At 33.7% G+C, this 16,171-nt stretch overlaps 1 protein-coding gene across 1 annotated transcript; it reads left to right on the top strand.

Annotated features, from left to right (window-relative positions):
• Positions 1–10,607: 10,607 nt before the first annotated feature.
• Positions 10,608–11,980, top strand: LOC143250220 (cuticle protein 10.9-like). The gene is made up of 3 exons (XM_076500703.1): positions 10,608–10,671; positions 10,908–10,976; positions 11,516–11,980. Exons 1-3 carry the CDS (start codon positions 10,660–10,662, stop codon positions 11,774–11,776), a joined length of 342 nt encoding a protein of 113 aa, XP_076356818.1. The 5' UTR covers positions 10,608–10,659; the 3' UTR covers positions 11,777–11,980.
• Positions 11,981–16,171: the final 4,191 nt, after the last annotated feature.

The raw sequence follows: 16,171 nt of genomic DNA on the forward strand, positions 1-16,171 counted from the left end.
TTATTATGCCACGGTCAATCTCGCTATTCGCTATTAAAGAGTAGCCCACAAGTTGGCGGTGGATGGTGGTGACTAGCTGGTTTCCCTCTAGTCTTACAGTGCTAAATTAGGGACGGCTAGCACAGATAGCCCTCTTGTAGCTTTGCGCAAAATTAAAAACAAATCAAAATCAAATTACTTAAAATATCCATAAAAGATGACTTAAAAATAGATTCACCAAACTTTACTTATCATGTCAGTAAATGCGATGATTAAATTAATTTTCACAATTTATATCTTATTATTGCCTCCAAATGGCACGGTGGTACGACAACACTAAAAACCAGGCTTCGATACCTATGGTAGGCAAAGCTCTTTTGCAGCTTTGTGCGTAATTACAAACAACATTTCATTATTATTTCATTACATTTTAAATATTTTTTGACATTAAAAGTCCATGAGACAATTTATAATTACTAAACATAAATTCAAATCCTTCTTCCTCCAACCAAGACAATTTAAAGGATCCAGGATTAAACTAAATCAATTTTCATTTCACACAATTGAAATTTGAAACCTACTCCTTGTATACATTTAACGTAGACCATAATCACAAACTTTCGTTATTAATTTGAACGATATTCAGGTGACAATCTAAGAAAAGTTAGATATTTCAAAAAATAAAAGTTACTTTCAATTTAGGGGGATTTCTATTACAGATGTAATAGAATCCAACTCTGGCTTAAGTTTCTTGATGTATGGAGTCTCTTTTGTTCTTAAATCTAGTTCGTTGTTGGAAATGCATACTACATTAAAGCTCTTTCATATTAAAACTCTCGTCATCACAAAAAGCTCTTTTTACCTGCATTTCCATCACGTTCTTAGATTTATTATCTCTTATATCTCGTTTATATCAAGAACAAATATATCGAACAAGGTATAAGAGAGATTTATTATCAATAACCTCTGACAATGGAAACTTTTTACAATTGCTTTTATTGACCATTGCTAGGTTGTTTGTGCATCAGTTCAACAACTTTAACTTTCACAGCAACATTATCTTCTAAAACATTATATGCTAACTCAAATTGTGAGAGATTAGACCAGTGTGTCTAGCTGTAGATCCAGATTTGCTGTACATTATATTACAATGTTGTTATTTACTGTATTATTACATGTAGCAATACTTTATCATTAAGGAGAAACTTTAGTAATGTATGACGCACTGTAATTAAATTGGTATTCTCTATATAGATAATTTTATTGTGCTTAAGACTCTACAACTGCAGGTAGATCTTCCTTTTTATTGTGTAAAAATTAAGTGCATACAAAATTACACGTTGTGCACCATCTTGCTCTTGCAACAACATAACGCCAGCCTAACCATCACTGATTACGTATCCAGTAAAAATAAACAATCTGATCTTTTCTGAGTTACGTCTGGGAGTATCAATTAAAATACTTTCTCACCACTGGAGTAACTCTTTACTTTCCTAGATCCATTTTAGACGTGATTAGGCCTTTATATGTGCATAGTTAATAGTAATCTTACTTTTGATAAGTTAGCCAAGAAGTATCAAATATATAAAGCAAAATTAATAAAATATGACAGAATAAAAAGAGATGTATTTCTTACCAATTAGAAATATTCTACTTTTGTACAAATAAACTCACATATTCTTGGATTTCATTTTAGTCCTTCTTTCTTAAAGTATCTTAGGATCGCGCGATCAATCTGAAATGTTCATAGAATCATTAACGTGTCATAGATATATATGAAGCATCTACTAGTTATTAATTTTGCAATACATATTTCATCAATATTTGAAGTAACTTCCTTTATATTGTATAAATAGCATTAAAAAAATTTCAGAATGTTATTCTCTAGTTCTTAGATCTGCTTTATTCATCCAGTTCTATTGGCCAATATCCAGAAACGAAGCCTAAAATGGTGAAAAAGTGGAAGTTCCCAATTATATCCAGATGTTCATTTATGTGAGTAAGTGGAAATGCGATTACGCATGATATTTTGATTTCCATACAGAACATTTTGATTTTATTGTTTTTTACTATCATCACAAGTAATTACCATATACTTTCTGCAAATGATTCTATGATTACGTCCATTAGCATCCAGCTATATCTATAACGCTCCAGCTAAAGATACGTAGTAGTTGCCTTATAGAATGTCAATGTTGAACTTATTTCTTTAGAGAATGTTCTTATTAGGAAGAGTATACATAATTCTCTGGAGTACATTTAGCAAATTAATTTATTTCCTTTTTGTACATATATTTTTATTTATTTCGGTACTGTTATTTAAATTTGTAATTTATATTTAATATATGTACGTTTCTTGGTTTGTTTTCCTTTCATCTTATTATATCCAATATTAGATCCAATACAATTCCTTTTTTATTTCATCTATTCATATTCTCATATTTTACACGTTTTTAAAATTCAATACATGTTCTATTGTTCCTGTTTTTCTTATGTCACATATAATATTTTCTTACGTTTCCTGCATATCTGATCTTTTTGACAGATCTAGTTTTTCTTTCCTCAAAAGATATTTCCGCATCTTAATTTGATCCATTAGTTCGTTTTTACTTTTCTTGTTTTCTCAAATGTTCCATCTCTCCCACGATACAGAAAGATAAATGCACATTCACGAAATTAATAAATATTTGATATTACAATTGGAAATTATGTTCCAGGTTACTACAGGTTAGTGATAGAGTAATGTAACAAAACAATTAGAACGTTCTCTGTCCTTTATAATATACAAAAGCCACAATCATTGTTCTGTGTAGTTATATATTAGATAAAGTACAATAGTTTGATGGATATAAGGTTAGTAAAGGTCTTTTAATTGAGAGAAAGTGTAACTATAATTGTACACTAGTTTAATTGAACCATATTTTTATGAAAGTTAATTTAACCTTTGTAATACATACATTATTTATAAATATTAAAGTTTATCATACTGTCAAAGGATTTTATCCCTCATATAACACTGTAGAGAATAGATAGTCAAATTATAAGAAGATTTGTTTAAGCGCAAAGCTACCATATGGGTTATCTGTACTCTGCCCACAACGAGTATTGAAAACCGTTTCTAGCGGTATAAGTCCGCAAATTTATCGTTTTGCACTAGGGAGTAATTATAAGATGGAGGATACTGTTTTTTTCTTTAGATGCCTAAATAACTACAGCTTCAAAGAAGCCTGACTATGTATAGATCTTTGTGTGTTATGTTTTCAGAATTATATTTTAATAATAAATATGTGACTTTTAGCTCAAAAACAGAAAGTAATAGCTCAGAATAGAAAAGAGTTTCCTATTGTACCATCAAGCACCGAGAATTTCATGAGTGTACACTTAGCTTTTAATATTGTTATGTAAAGTGGATGAATAAATAATTTTGTTTTATTGACTATTAAGATTAGTGACATATAAAATACATTCTTTATTATCAGAGTGGACATAACAGTTCAGTTGGATTGTATATATATTGTATATTTAAAACGTGAAAGAAAAGATGTGCATTATCTTGTCTATTATCTTAAGAAACTTGAATGATACTGATATAAAATATCTTGCTGTTTGTTTATTTTGTATCAACAACTGTTTTACTTGTTTTACCCAGTAAAGTATCGTTTAAAACACTGTATCAGTTATTAACATTCCCTTATTTACTAGAATGTAACATTTTCATCCGATACACGAATTCCAGTATTGATCAACATGTGTCTGAGGGTCAAAGCATTGATCAACCTTTGACGTCTCTTTTTTGAAAAGACAATGCTTTTTTATGGATATATATATATAATTTTAAATAGTTTGTTTGTAATTTCGCGTAAAGCTATTTGCGCTAACTGTTTCTATTTTAGCAGTCTGAGACAAGAGGGAGGGCAGCTAGTCATCACCACCTACCGCCACCTCTTGGGCTACTCTTTTACCAACGAATAGTGGGATTGACCGTCACTTGTAACACCCCAAAGCTGAAAGAGCAAGCATATTTGGTGCGACGGGGATTTGAAACCGAGACCCTCAGATTACGAGCCGAGCGCTCTAACCACCTAGTCATGTCGGGCCATTACTAATATAATAAATAACACTGAAGATAGCCATGGGTTGTGAGTGTATTCTTTATAGTAAATATTTCGGACAATTAGTATGATCTGTGTGTAATTTTTTTATATTGATTGCCAGTGTAAGAAATTCTAAGAAGAATGTTTATACAAACACAACTTTTGTCCTGTTTATAATTACAATGTGTGGTAAAATAACTAATGCAAGAATGTCAAAACTGACCATTGTGGTTGTCGATGTCTTCAACATACACTATTTGTTGTACGACAACAACGTTTCAAATCATTTTCGAAATATTATAGCAAAATATATTTAAGATGATAGTTAGACATTAATGTGCAATGAAATAACACATATTTCACATGTTTATATAAATATCATAGATAAGAACTGAATAGATCTTTCATTTTGAAAAAAAAATATATTCCAAGCCAACTGAAATATTCTGATTTTTTGTTTGGGCACAGTGCATAATAATTGTATGTTAATCGTTAGGTGAAACCATCCCGGTCTTCTTAGCTAAAGGTTGTTTATTGTTCTTATTGTTTTCAGTTAAGCATAAAGCCTCACAGTGGACTATCTGTACTCTTCCCTAAACGGGTATCGAAATCCGGTTCTTTGCGTTGTGGGTCCGCAGACATACCGCTGTGCCACCGGGGAGGAAATGTAATTTGAAGTGAAGAAGATAATGTCCTCTGTAGCTCTGCAGTGGTTTTGTATATTTTAGAATCACAGTCCGTATGTGCCTGACCACATGTTGATACTTGTAATTCTTAAAAGTCTGTGTCTATATTGTATCGCAGTTTCGATTCCCGTTACACCAAACATGCTCGCCCTTTCAGTCGGGGGCGTTATAATGTTATGGTTAATCCAACTATTCGTTGGTAAAATAGTAGCCCAAGAGTTGGCGGTAGGTGGCGATGACTAGCTGCCTTCCCTCTAGTCTTATACTGCTAAATTAGGGACAGCTAGCGCAGATATCCCTCTTGTAACTTTACGCGAAATTCAAAACAAACCAAACCTAACCAGACTGTATAGTGCGATTTTCTCATTGTCGTCTTATTCCGAAAACTGTATACAGTTTGGTATTTTAACTAACAGTAATGTTAAACAGTAAGTTGTTCATTTATTACACTTAGTTGTTGGACGATAAAAGTAAATTAAAAGTTGTAATAGTGATCTCATTCAAATAATATGTATATTTTACTTGAAAGTAAAACAAGTGTTCTACAGACCATTTTCTGAAAGAAGCTATGAACATTTTACAAGTGTATTCCATACTTTCATCTGTGTCTGTCAGTGATCAATGCCTACATAGGAAATGGATGGATAAACAGAAAGTCATTTATTTGTTATTTTTAGTTGGAGTAAGTTGTATTAGTACAGGTGCTAAAATAAGCGAAATAATGGTTTTTAACGTGACTAATCTAGACATCGAAGACGCGATTATGTATGGAAGTATACTAATAAATGTCACAGCATGTTTGTGAAAATCTTATGCATGTTCATTAAAATAATGGTAATTAAATATAGACGTTGATAACATGTGAAAGTATATTTACGTATTTACGGAACAAGTTATAAAACTGTAACGTATAATGTGTCAAATGTTTGTTTTTGAATTTCGCGCAAAGCTACACGAGGCCTATCTGCACTAGCCATCCCTAATTTAGCAATGGAAGACTAGAGGGAAGGCAACTAGTCATCATCACCCACCGCCAACTCTTGGGCTACTCTTTACCAACGAATAGTGGGATTGACTGTCACTTTTTATAACGCCCCAACAGCTGAAAGGGCGAGCATGTTTGGTGCAAAGAGAATTCGAACCCATGACCCTCAGATTCCGAGTCGAATGCCTTAACCCACCTGGCCATGCCAGGCCAGTGTGTTTCAAATGAAATAATTTTTCAAGTAATAAATTTAAATTGGTAATAGTGTAAATTTTAATTATTCTATATTAATTAATATAGATGACCTCTCTTGAAAGACAATGATAAAATTCTGTTAGTTTGGTTTTGAATTTCACGCAAAGCTACACGAAAACTATCAGCGCTAGCCGTCCCAAATTTGGCAGTTTAAGACTAGAGGGAAGGCAACTAGTCATCAGCATACACCATCAACTCTTGGGCTATTCTTTTACCAACGAATAATGGAATTGATTGTCACATTATAACGGCACCACGGCTGATAGGACGAGCATGTTTGGAGTGATGAGGATTCGAACCTGCAACCTTCAAAGTACCAGCCGAGTGCCTTAACCACCTGGCCATGAATTGTGTTAGTAACCTTTGTAAAACATGTGTAAAAGAATTATTTTGTCACACAAAGTCAAACTTGTGAAAGCGTTTGAATTAATTCATAAAATAGTTTTTAGGACATATAACTAAATTAATAGCTTAGTAATTAGCACATCTTTTTGGACGCTTTAATTATAAGTAATTTAATAAATTAATGAAGTTGTGTTAAACGTTATTTATAGGACAGTTTAATTATAAATGATTTAAGTATATAATGAATTAGCGTCAAGCATCTATTTTAGGACGATTTATTTATGAATGATCTAATTAACTAATAAATTAGGAATTATATCAGTTAAATATTTTGATGTTGAAACATCCAATTGTACTTTTAATTACTTTATGATATTGTTCGTTAAGGACAGAAATTTTAATTAACTAATGAGTTGGTGTCTTAAACCGCCTGGTTACAGTAATGAACAATGGAACTATGGGGAGACTATTACATCATAGCCGTCTGTTTGGTATCGAACTATAATTTCAACCCTCTCTAATACTTTGTGAAAGTATTACGTCTTATGTCCGCCAGTTATGGCGAACTAGACATTATCATCTTTACCCTTTCCCTTACTGTACAAACACACATGTAGCACCCTCTGTTCTAACTGCTTGTATAGTACAGCTTGTACGTCTTTTAATATAGTTTGAAACAAGTTTGTATATGTGTGACATTAAAATGATATGTTTTTTGTTTGATGGATTTCGTGCAACTCTTTTCAAGGGCTATCTGCGATAACTGTCCATATTTTTGATGTGTTGGACAAAAAAAAAAAGAAACTATCTAAACTACCTTCTAATCTTGGGTCAACTTACCAATGAATTGTAGAATTTACCGTTACATTATAACGGCCTTATGGCTAAAAGAGCGATAATGTTTGGCGACGAGTTTCGACCCAGCGATTAGCAAGTTACAAACAAACTACCATGCTAAATCAGACCGAAATTATGGTGAATATTATTTTATGGGATTTGTTTTGTTTATTTTCTTTATGCTAATTGGGTTATTTTTTAATATCCACTCTACAAATCATCGTTTTTTAAGTATATTATAGAAAGCATAGTGTTTCAAATGTAATGTACAATGTAAAACATATATAATGTAAAATACAATGTTTTAAAAGAATGACGTTATATAGCTGCAGGGTTATGATTTTGCTCCTCTTGGTTAAATGCATTTATAAGAAGTTACAAAATTCTGTAAATATAATAATCCCAAAAGGATTAAGTCTATTATAATATTTTTTAAACCTTCTACGTGAACACTCTCTAACAGCGCGTGGCTGATGGTTTGGCAAAAGAGCACAATGAGCTATCTATGCTTTGCCTGTTACTAGTGTCGAAACCCGAATTCTAACGTCGTAAAGTCTGCAGAGTTACTGTTGAGCCATAAATGAGGATAACGAATACCTGCCTAATAGCAAGTTAAGTGTGTTTTTCTTATAGCAAAGCCACATTGGGCTATCTGCTGTGCCCACCGAGGGGAACCGAACCCCTGATTTTAGCGTTGTAAATCCGTAGACTTACTGCTGAACTAGCAGGGGGCACCAAGTTAAGTTAAAGTAACTTAATATTTTTTGTGTACAAACCAGCACATGATACTGAAGTTTTTAATATATATATACGTTTTGTTACTGGATTGTCTTCTTTTTAAAGTATTAAATTGATTTATTTTATGTAAGACTTAAATATTTTCGAATGTACAGAAAATAAATATATCTCATATAACAAGGATTTTAGTTCTTTATTGAAAAAAATTAGTTCGCTATGAACATTTACTTTAGTATTTGCGGTCTTTTTATACGAAATAAACATATTTTCACGTGATTCTGAATGAAGAGAAGCCCACTTGAAATAAAATGTATCTCAGAACGGCTAATAGGGGTATTAACACTTTTAACTTCAGGTTAACCTGAAGATGACCTAGCAAAGTTGAAACGTTCTTCTCTGCTTTATTATTAAAAGTCTTAATACCCATTCCAAAAGTTGTGAGATACATATTTTCATGTGGTTTTAGTGGGCAGTCCCAGATTTATCTTGACATTCTATTAAACCATGGAATTTGTCCAATGATACAACTCATCTTTAATTTTAAGAGAACTGATGAAATCTGACATATATATGTGTGTGTGTGTGTGTGAAAGGTCGCGCCTAATGGTTATCATGCCATATTTTGAATTTGAGGGCTAACGGTTATACTAAAATATGACGCCCCTGGTAGGACAGCGGTAAGATGACCCGATGAGGTCACAGTAGATAGTCGAATGCATCTTTCCTTTAAAATAAAGAAAAATCGAACCAACAAAATAGGGCATGGCCACCAAGTAAAAACATTCAAACTTGTAAGAACGAAGGTTACATCAACTTGATCAGTGTTGAACCGTCCATTTCTGAAGCGTAAAACTTACTTTTTTTTTAATGTTACTCCGCGTGATACAAAATACTAGTACCATTCTGGCCTTTCAACACATCGATACGGGTGTGGCAATAGTTGCTATTTCTATATTTCCTTCATTTATCGAGTGCTTGTCTACACCAGTGTAGTTTGTTTGGCTTATTGCTCTTAGCAACACCTGGAAAATATGTAGCAATTAGGCCAGATAAACATTATATCAGTGGTTCAGATAGTTGTACGATAACTATTGTCTTATTAGTAGTTTTCCAAAACTGAAAGTAAATATCTATGCAGCGCAGATAGCCCTCGAGTAGCTTTGCGCGAAATTCAAAAGAAATAAACAAATATCTACGTTTTTATTGCCATTCTGGTTAGTTGTTTTCAAGCAAAAATTATGTATGTAAGCACAAGTCTATAAATATCACTTTTGTTTCTGGAGAATTTCTTGTTAAGTAATTATGGTAGAAAATAAATTATTTCGAAATTTTATGACATCTTGTAAAGAAGAAAAAATTTTACAATTGTATTTAAACGTGTAGTGTTTTACTTTTCATAATTGTAAAAGTAATGCTTTTTGTATATTATTATTAGTGAACGCAAAATGCTGTATTTAAAGATTTTGACAAATGGTATAGTTGTTAAAATAAGCCAAGTTTTACAATATTTCTATTGGCTGTATGTGTAGTGCCTATCACATGTATTTAACATTTTTTAAAGCTAAAAAATATATTATATACATGCTATACTTTTTAGTGTTGGAAGTGCACCGAACCTCGATTCAGTCTCTGGGAAGGGGAAGTGTTAAAATGTTTTTGAAGATCATTATTATATATTTAACAATTAGTTGAATCGTAATAATAATATAGTTCTAGAAAACTAAGTTGAGAGCTATAATTGTGTACGTTTGTTCCTTGTTAATTAAGCACAAAGCTAAAAACGTATCATCTGAGTTCTGTCCACCTCGAGTATCGGTTGTTTGAACTTCGCGCAAAACAACTCGAGGGCTATCTGCACTAGCCGTCCCTAATTTAGCAGTGTAAAACTAAAGGGAAGGTAGCTAGTCATCACCACCCACCGCCAACTCTTGGGCTACTCTTGTACCAATGAATAGTGGGATTGACCGTAACATTAAAACGCCCTCACGGCTGAAAAGGCGAGCATGTTGGATGCGACGGAGATGCGAACCCGCGACCCTCAGATCACAAGTCGCACGCCTTAACCCACCTGGCCATGACGGCGGGCCTTCGAGTATCAGAGCCTGATTTATAACCCAGAATTATAAGCCCTCTGATTGACTGATGACCCATCGGGAGCAACTTTATTAGTCTAAGAATGAAGTACAGTACTAAACACTATTGGCAGAATACAGTGTAAAAGTAAAAATTTTGCTGTAATACTAATATATATAATTTATATCTTATAAAAGAATAATTTTAGATGATTTCGGTCAGCTCGGTTTTAACGTTTAATTGGTGTGCTTCCCTTATAATTAATTTTTCCTATGTAACTTGTTAGAAACCTTCAAAATGTTAACCTAACTATACCTCTAAGCTTTCGTTTAGTTTGGTAGTACATTATTTCAAGGACGTCAATACTGTTTCAGAGGGAATTTCATAGATGCCAACTATTGTTTGTTCTTGAGGAAGTGAATGTTGGAGTCAGTACGAACTAGCAGTACCTGACAATTAATGCTCTAAGCTAGATTAACGCCTAGTGAGAGTGAAATCTATTCAACAATTTGTACAAAAATAGTAACTGACAAGAAAGAAAAATAACTTCTGTTTTCAGTTCCGGAAAGTTTATATATATATATGTATATTTATAGCCAACAGTCACACATATTTCAAGCCCAGAACGGCTAATTCTCTTTCTGTAGTCTAGAAAGTTTAATCCAGAATGGTTTGCAAGGTTCGATTCTGTTCAGTGAATAATTTAATTACATTGAATGTTTTTCGAACTTGTTAAAATTGGCAACAAGAAAAGCTTCAATAACCATTGGAAAATATTATTATCTCAAGGAATAATAACTAATTACGTTCTGTTTGCATCGTGAGGACTAAACAATTCTAGTAACTATTTGAAATTTACCACTTTTATTAACAAAAGTAAATGTGCTGTATAATTAATTGTATATATTTTTTTAGGTTTTCGTGTTGGCTGTCCTCGTTGGTGTTGCTTTGGCAGGATACGACGGTTACGGTTATGCAGATTACGTAAGTAAATCATTGCTTGAACTAAACACTTATTTAAATACGTGTATCATATAAAGCACAATTTTCATGGAAAATATAATAATGATTATGTATTCACTACCATATTCTTATTAATAACCCAAAAATTGACAATATTTGATTTGTCTGTGCAAACATAAAATGTTAGAAGTAATATTTCTTTTATTTACCGATCATTAGCTTTTGGCTTTTAAGGTTGATTGTTTGTATGTCCATATATATGTTTTTAGTATCTTTATTGGTGACGTTTAATTTTAGAATAGAGAGAAGAATAAAAGTATTAGGTTTGGTAATTTTGTGTCATTAAACGTTCACTTTGATTGTAAATTTTCTTCTATTCTATGAACTAAAAATGTATTGGGTTTATTTTCGACGTTTGTAAATTGTTCAAACATATTTTTAAATTTAAATATTGAGCCTTAATTATCATTATTATCCATACCTTTTCGCGTATACATAAATAGACACAAACACATATCGATGTTTACACATATTACAAAGTGTAACATTTTATCTTCTAGTATTATCCTCAGCCTTACCAGTACGGCTATGAAATTAATGACTACTATGGAAACCAACAATGGAAACAAGAAAACAGCGATGGTTACAATAATGTAATTGGCGGTTATGGTTACAGAGATGCTTATGGTATCTGGCGTTCAGTAAGATATGTAGCTGACGGCTATGGCTTCAGGGCTGAGGTTTCCAGCAATGAACCTGGGACTTCCAACCAAGATCCTGCCCATGTTTATTCCTATTCAGACGCTTATTACAACTACTGAGTATAGAACGTTTCGGGAGTCGAAATAAAACTATTAGATGTTTTTCATTGGCTTCACTTTTGATGAAAGTTGTGAAATTTTATTATTCATTTTTGTTCTTCAATGAATATTAAAATTATATATATAAAGCTATAAGGCAGCACTTAGAGACGGCATGATCATGCACTGCTGTATAATTATTTTGCTACCTTACTGAGCATATTATGAAGGTAATTTCAAATATTATGTTCTCATGTTTCAAGATTTTTGTAATCTGATAAAGACATCCATAAAAATACTTTATATATCTTTATTATTTACCTTTATGTGCTGACATAAATGCACGTATGTTAAATGTAAAATAAAAATATAATTTAAATCTTTACACTCACAAAACATTCTCGTGCTTTGCCATGATAATTAGTGGTAAATGAATGATCTGATCTGGTTCTCAGTGTTTGTTTATCACTACCCAGTAAAAGAATGTTATGTTTTTCAGACAGTTTTTTTTTTGTGACGATGCTTAGTCAAGATTTCAAGAAGGTAGAATGTGTTGTTAGTCTGCTAGAAGTTTCATATTTTTAAGCCTAAATGCAGCTTAGTTACTCAGCTTAATAAATTATAGTGGAATTTATCGGTATTATTAAGTTATTTATGACATAAGCGATTACTCAAAGCTTAAGATGCATATTCTATATCAGATTTTGATTTTTTGGTATAGTTTAATTGCAATATATTTATTGTTCGCATAACATGTGTTTTTATTTGTTATTATGATACAGAACTGTCTAAATAAAGCTTTTGCTTTTTGACATTGAATCTCATCATACTTATTTTCCTCAAGCTTTTCAATGAACTATACAAACTGGAGAAACTTAAGTTTTTAACATGAAAAAGTATTTAATTAAGCCTACAGATGATTGAATTTCGTTCGTTGTAACAAAATAAACAACAAACAGCTAAACTATTAATTTAAGCAATAGTGTGTGCATTGAACACTGTTGCATAACTTACAACTAAATTTTACTCACTAGAAGTATTTTTATAGCATTTCTACTGTATATGATTCAACTAATCAGTGTCTTAAATGCAATAGCAGAATAATTATTCTGTAAACCTAACGGCTACCTTATTTTTAGCTAAATAATTACACTATGTAACGAAATTTTTCCTTTTTCTTGTTCCTGGACAGAAAGAGTTATCTCCCAATTGCTTATGCCTAAAGTAAATGGAAAAAACCTATTTTTCTCTTCAAACTTTGCTTTTGTGACCTGGGTAATGAAATTTTGAAATTTACTCATTTTCCAGAACATTCCGGGTAAATTCAGTGCTGAGTAGCTGATAGAGTATTTTCTCGAACTTACGAAAAATTTCAAGAACTTTCTAGAATGTTGTAGAACTTACGAGAATTTTCAAGAACCTTTTAAAATTTTCTAGAACTATCTATAGTAATATATATATACAGAGGCTCATCATTCACCACTTCAGTTTAGTTCTAGTTGCAAGCCTGGCATGGCCTAGCGCGTTAAGGCGTGCGCTTCGTAATCTGAGGGTCGCGGGTTCGCACCCGACTCGCGCCAAACATGCTCGCCCTCCCAGCCGTGGGGGCGTTATAATGTGTCGGTCAATCCCACTTTTCGTTGGTAAAAGAGTAGCCCAAGAGTTGGCGGTGGGTGGTGATGACTAGCTGCCTTCCCTCTAGTCTTACACTGCTAAGTTAGGGACGGCTAGCACAGATAGTCCTCGAGTAGCTTTATGCGAAATTCCAAAACAAACAAACAAATAAGTTCTAGTTGCTTAAGTGAACACATAGACCTATCTGATTTTATCATAAATGATATCAAGAAGCTACAAGCATTCTCTAGACGCATTCTGCTATGTATATGGCTAACTTATCAAGACAAGAAAGTAAAAGTACTCTGTGACAGCATCTGCTAAAATGTGTGAAACCTACAAGACATATTTTGGCATGTTTGTCAGAGATCAAAACAAACCCTGGGCACCTCATTTTACCTGTGAACACTGCAAAAAACTTTAGAAGGTATGACGGACAATTTTTGCTTGCTTGAATAGTAAGATTTTATATTATATAAATTTTAGACCTTTTAAAATTTAAATATATTTCAGTGCACCTCAAAGAGGAATACAACAACATCAAGATCTTGCTAGAAGCCTAGAAGTATGATGTGTATGGCTGGGATGTTATTGGAGACTTCAAAATGGTGGCATTCCTGATGGGTCTCCAAGGAGGCTTTACCAAGTTTCCCTGTTGTCTTTGCCTTTAGAACAACAAGGACATCGCAGAGCACTACAACAGGAAGCACTGGCCACAACGGACTGAGTTCTCTGTTGGGAGGCACAATGTCAAGTGTGAGCCACTAGTGGACCTCCAACAAGTGTTGTTCTTACCATTGCACACAAAATTGTCTTATGAAACAACTTGTCACAGCTGTTGATAAGGAGTCTGCAGCCTTCAAATACCTTCGAGACTTCTTCCCTAAGCTGTCTGAGGCAAAGGTCAAAGCTGATGTCTTCATTGGGGCACAAATAAGGAAGATCCTGGAGTGCACAGAATTCCCCAAGAAGCTCAATAGGAAGGAAAAAAAAAGCTTGGGTCAGTTTTGTCGCAGTGGTTCGGGACTTCTTGGACAATCACAAGGCCGAAATTTTGTAGAACTGGCTAAGGCTCTGGTGAAGAACTACGGCAAATGGGCTGCAGGATGTTCCTGAAAGTCCATATCCTTAACACTAGATTCTTTATCAACAAAATGCTTTAATTTCGTAAACATTTGTTTACACAAGTTTTACGTATTTTTGAGAAAGAGAAAATCAAGTCAGCACAAAGAAAAATAGTTTCTTGTAAATTATGTTCTAGTATAACAATGACTCCAAATCAAAACCAGCAGACTAAGCATCATAATGGAATTCCATATGTATATTGACTGAGAGAAATCAAAACTACGTTCATTTATTTATTAAATACTTGTAACTCCTTGAAATCGTTTAATCAAATGCGCAGATAAAGTATACTTATAAATTTCAACATTTGAAGCAATCGGTCTTCAAGATATACCATTTAATGACTTCACGTGTATCGTATAAAACCTCTGCATGAAATCCATGAATTTGCTGTTGCTTGAAAACAACTTCTGATATAATGTATATTTTTCAACAATAAAATGTATCTATGTTATTCAGTTTCTGTTGCTATTAAATCTTTATCTAATTGAATGCATTTTTTCCTGTTATTTATCACGCCTTTTAAATTTATTTAATTCTTTCACTGCCAAATTCAACTTATAGCCGATCCTACTGCCATGAGCAAGCAATTTACGACTGCAGTCGAATATTTATAGTGTCTTATTCATTCAATAGATGACAGCACTTTAAGGGCAAATGCAAAGCTCTCACTTAATTTTCATGAGCCTAAGATGTTTATCTTGAGCTATTTACATATTTATGTACCTGATCACGTGACTAGTATTGTTTCCGGAGCACGAAAAAGAGAAGAACCTTGTCAATAAAGTTCCCAAAATGGCTTCGAGTTGGCGTTCATCATTCTATGTAGCTCAAGTTTTGTAACTAATTCGTGGCCCGGCACGGCCAGGTGGGTTAAGGCGTTCGAGACGTAATCTAAGGGTCGCGGGTTCGAATCCCGATCGCACCAAATATGCTCGCCCATTCAGCCGTGGGGTTGATATAATGTGACGGTCAATCCCACTATTCGTGGGTAAGAAAGTAGCCCAAGAGTTGCCGGTGGGTGGTGATGACTAGATGCCTTCCCTCTATTTTTACACTGCTATATTACGGACGGCTAGCACAGATAGCCCTCGAATAGCTTTGTGCAAAATTCAAAACCAAACAATTTTTTTGGAAATACTTCAGCAAGATTCAGACACAGGGAGTGACTGTTTTGAGCATGAAAGCTCGAAAGAAGACTTGGAAGACAGTGGTGAAGAAAGTAGACCTAGCACACAAAGCAACTTGAATCCAACCAAAGAAAATAGACATAATTAAAATCACGAGTGAGGGTGGATCCACTAACAAGTGGAGGTTTGATTTTGTTCGTTTTGAATTTCGCGCAAAGCTACTCGAGGGATAACTGTGCTAACCGTCCATAATTTAAAAGTGTAAGACTAGAGGAAAGGCAGCTAATCATCACCACCCACCGCCAACTCTTGGGCTACTCTTTTACCAACGAATAGTGGGATTGACTGTAACATTATAACGCTCCACGGCTGAAAGGGTGAGCATGTTTGGTGTAACGGAAATTCCAACCCGTGACCCTCGGCCAGGTGAAGATCAGCGAAATCACGGGGAAGAACGACCGCGGTTCGAGGTAGGGCTCGAGGAAGGAGTTCATGAATTCCATCCCAGGTAAAATACCCGTCTCCAACTGAACTAGAACCATCAATC

This window comes from Tachypleus tridentatus, chromosome 5 (assembly GCF_004210375.1).
Source record: "Tachypleus tridentatus isolate NWPU-2018 chromosome 5, ASM421037v1, whole genome shotgun sequence".
Classification (NCBI taxonomy): Eukaryota; Metazoa; Arthropoda; class Merostomata; order Xiphosura; family Limulidae; genus Tachypleus; species Tachypleus tridentatus.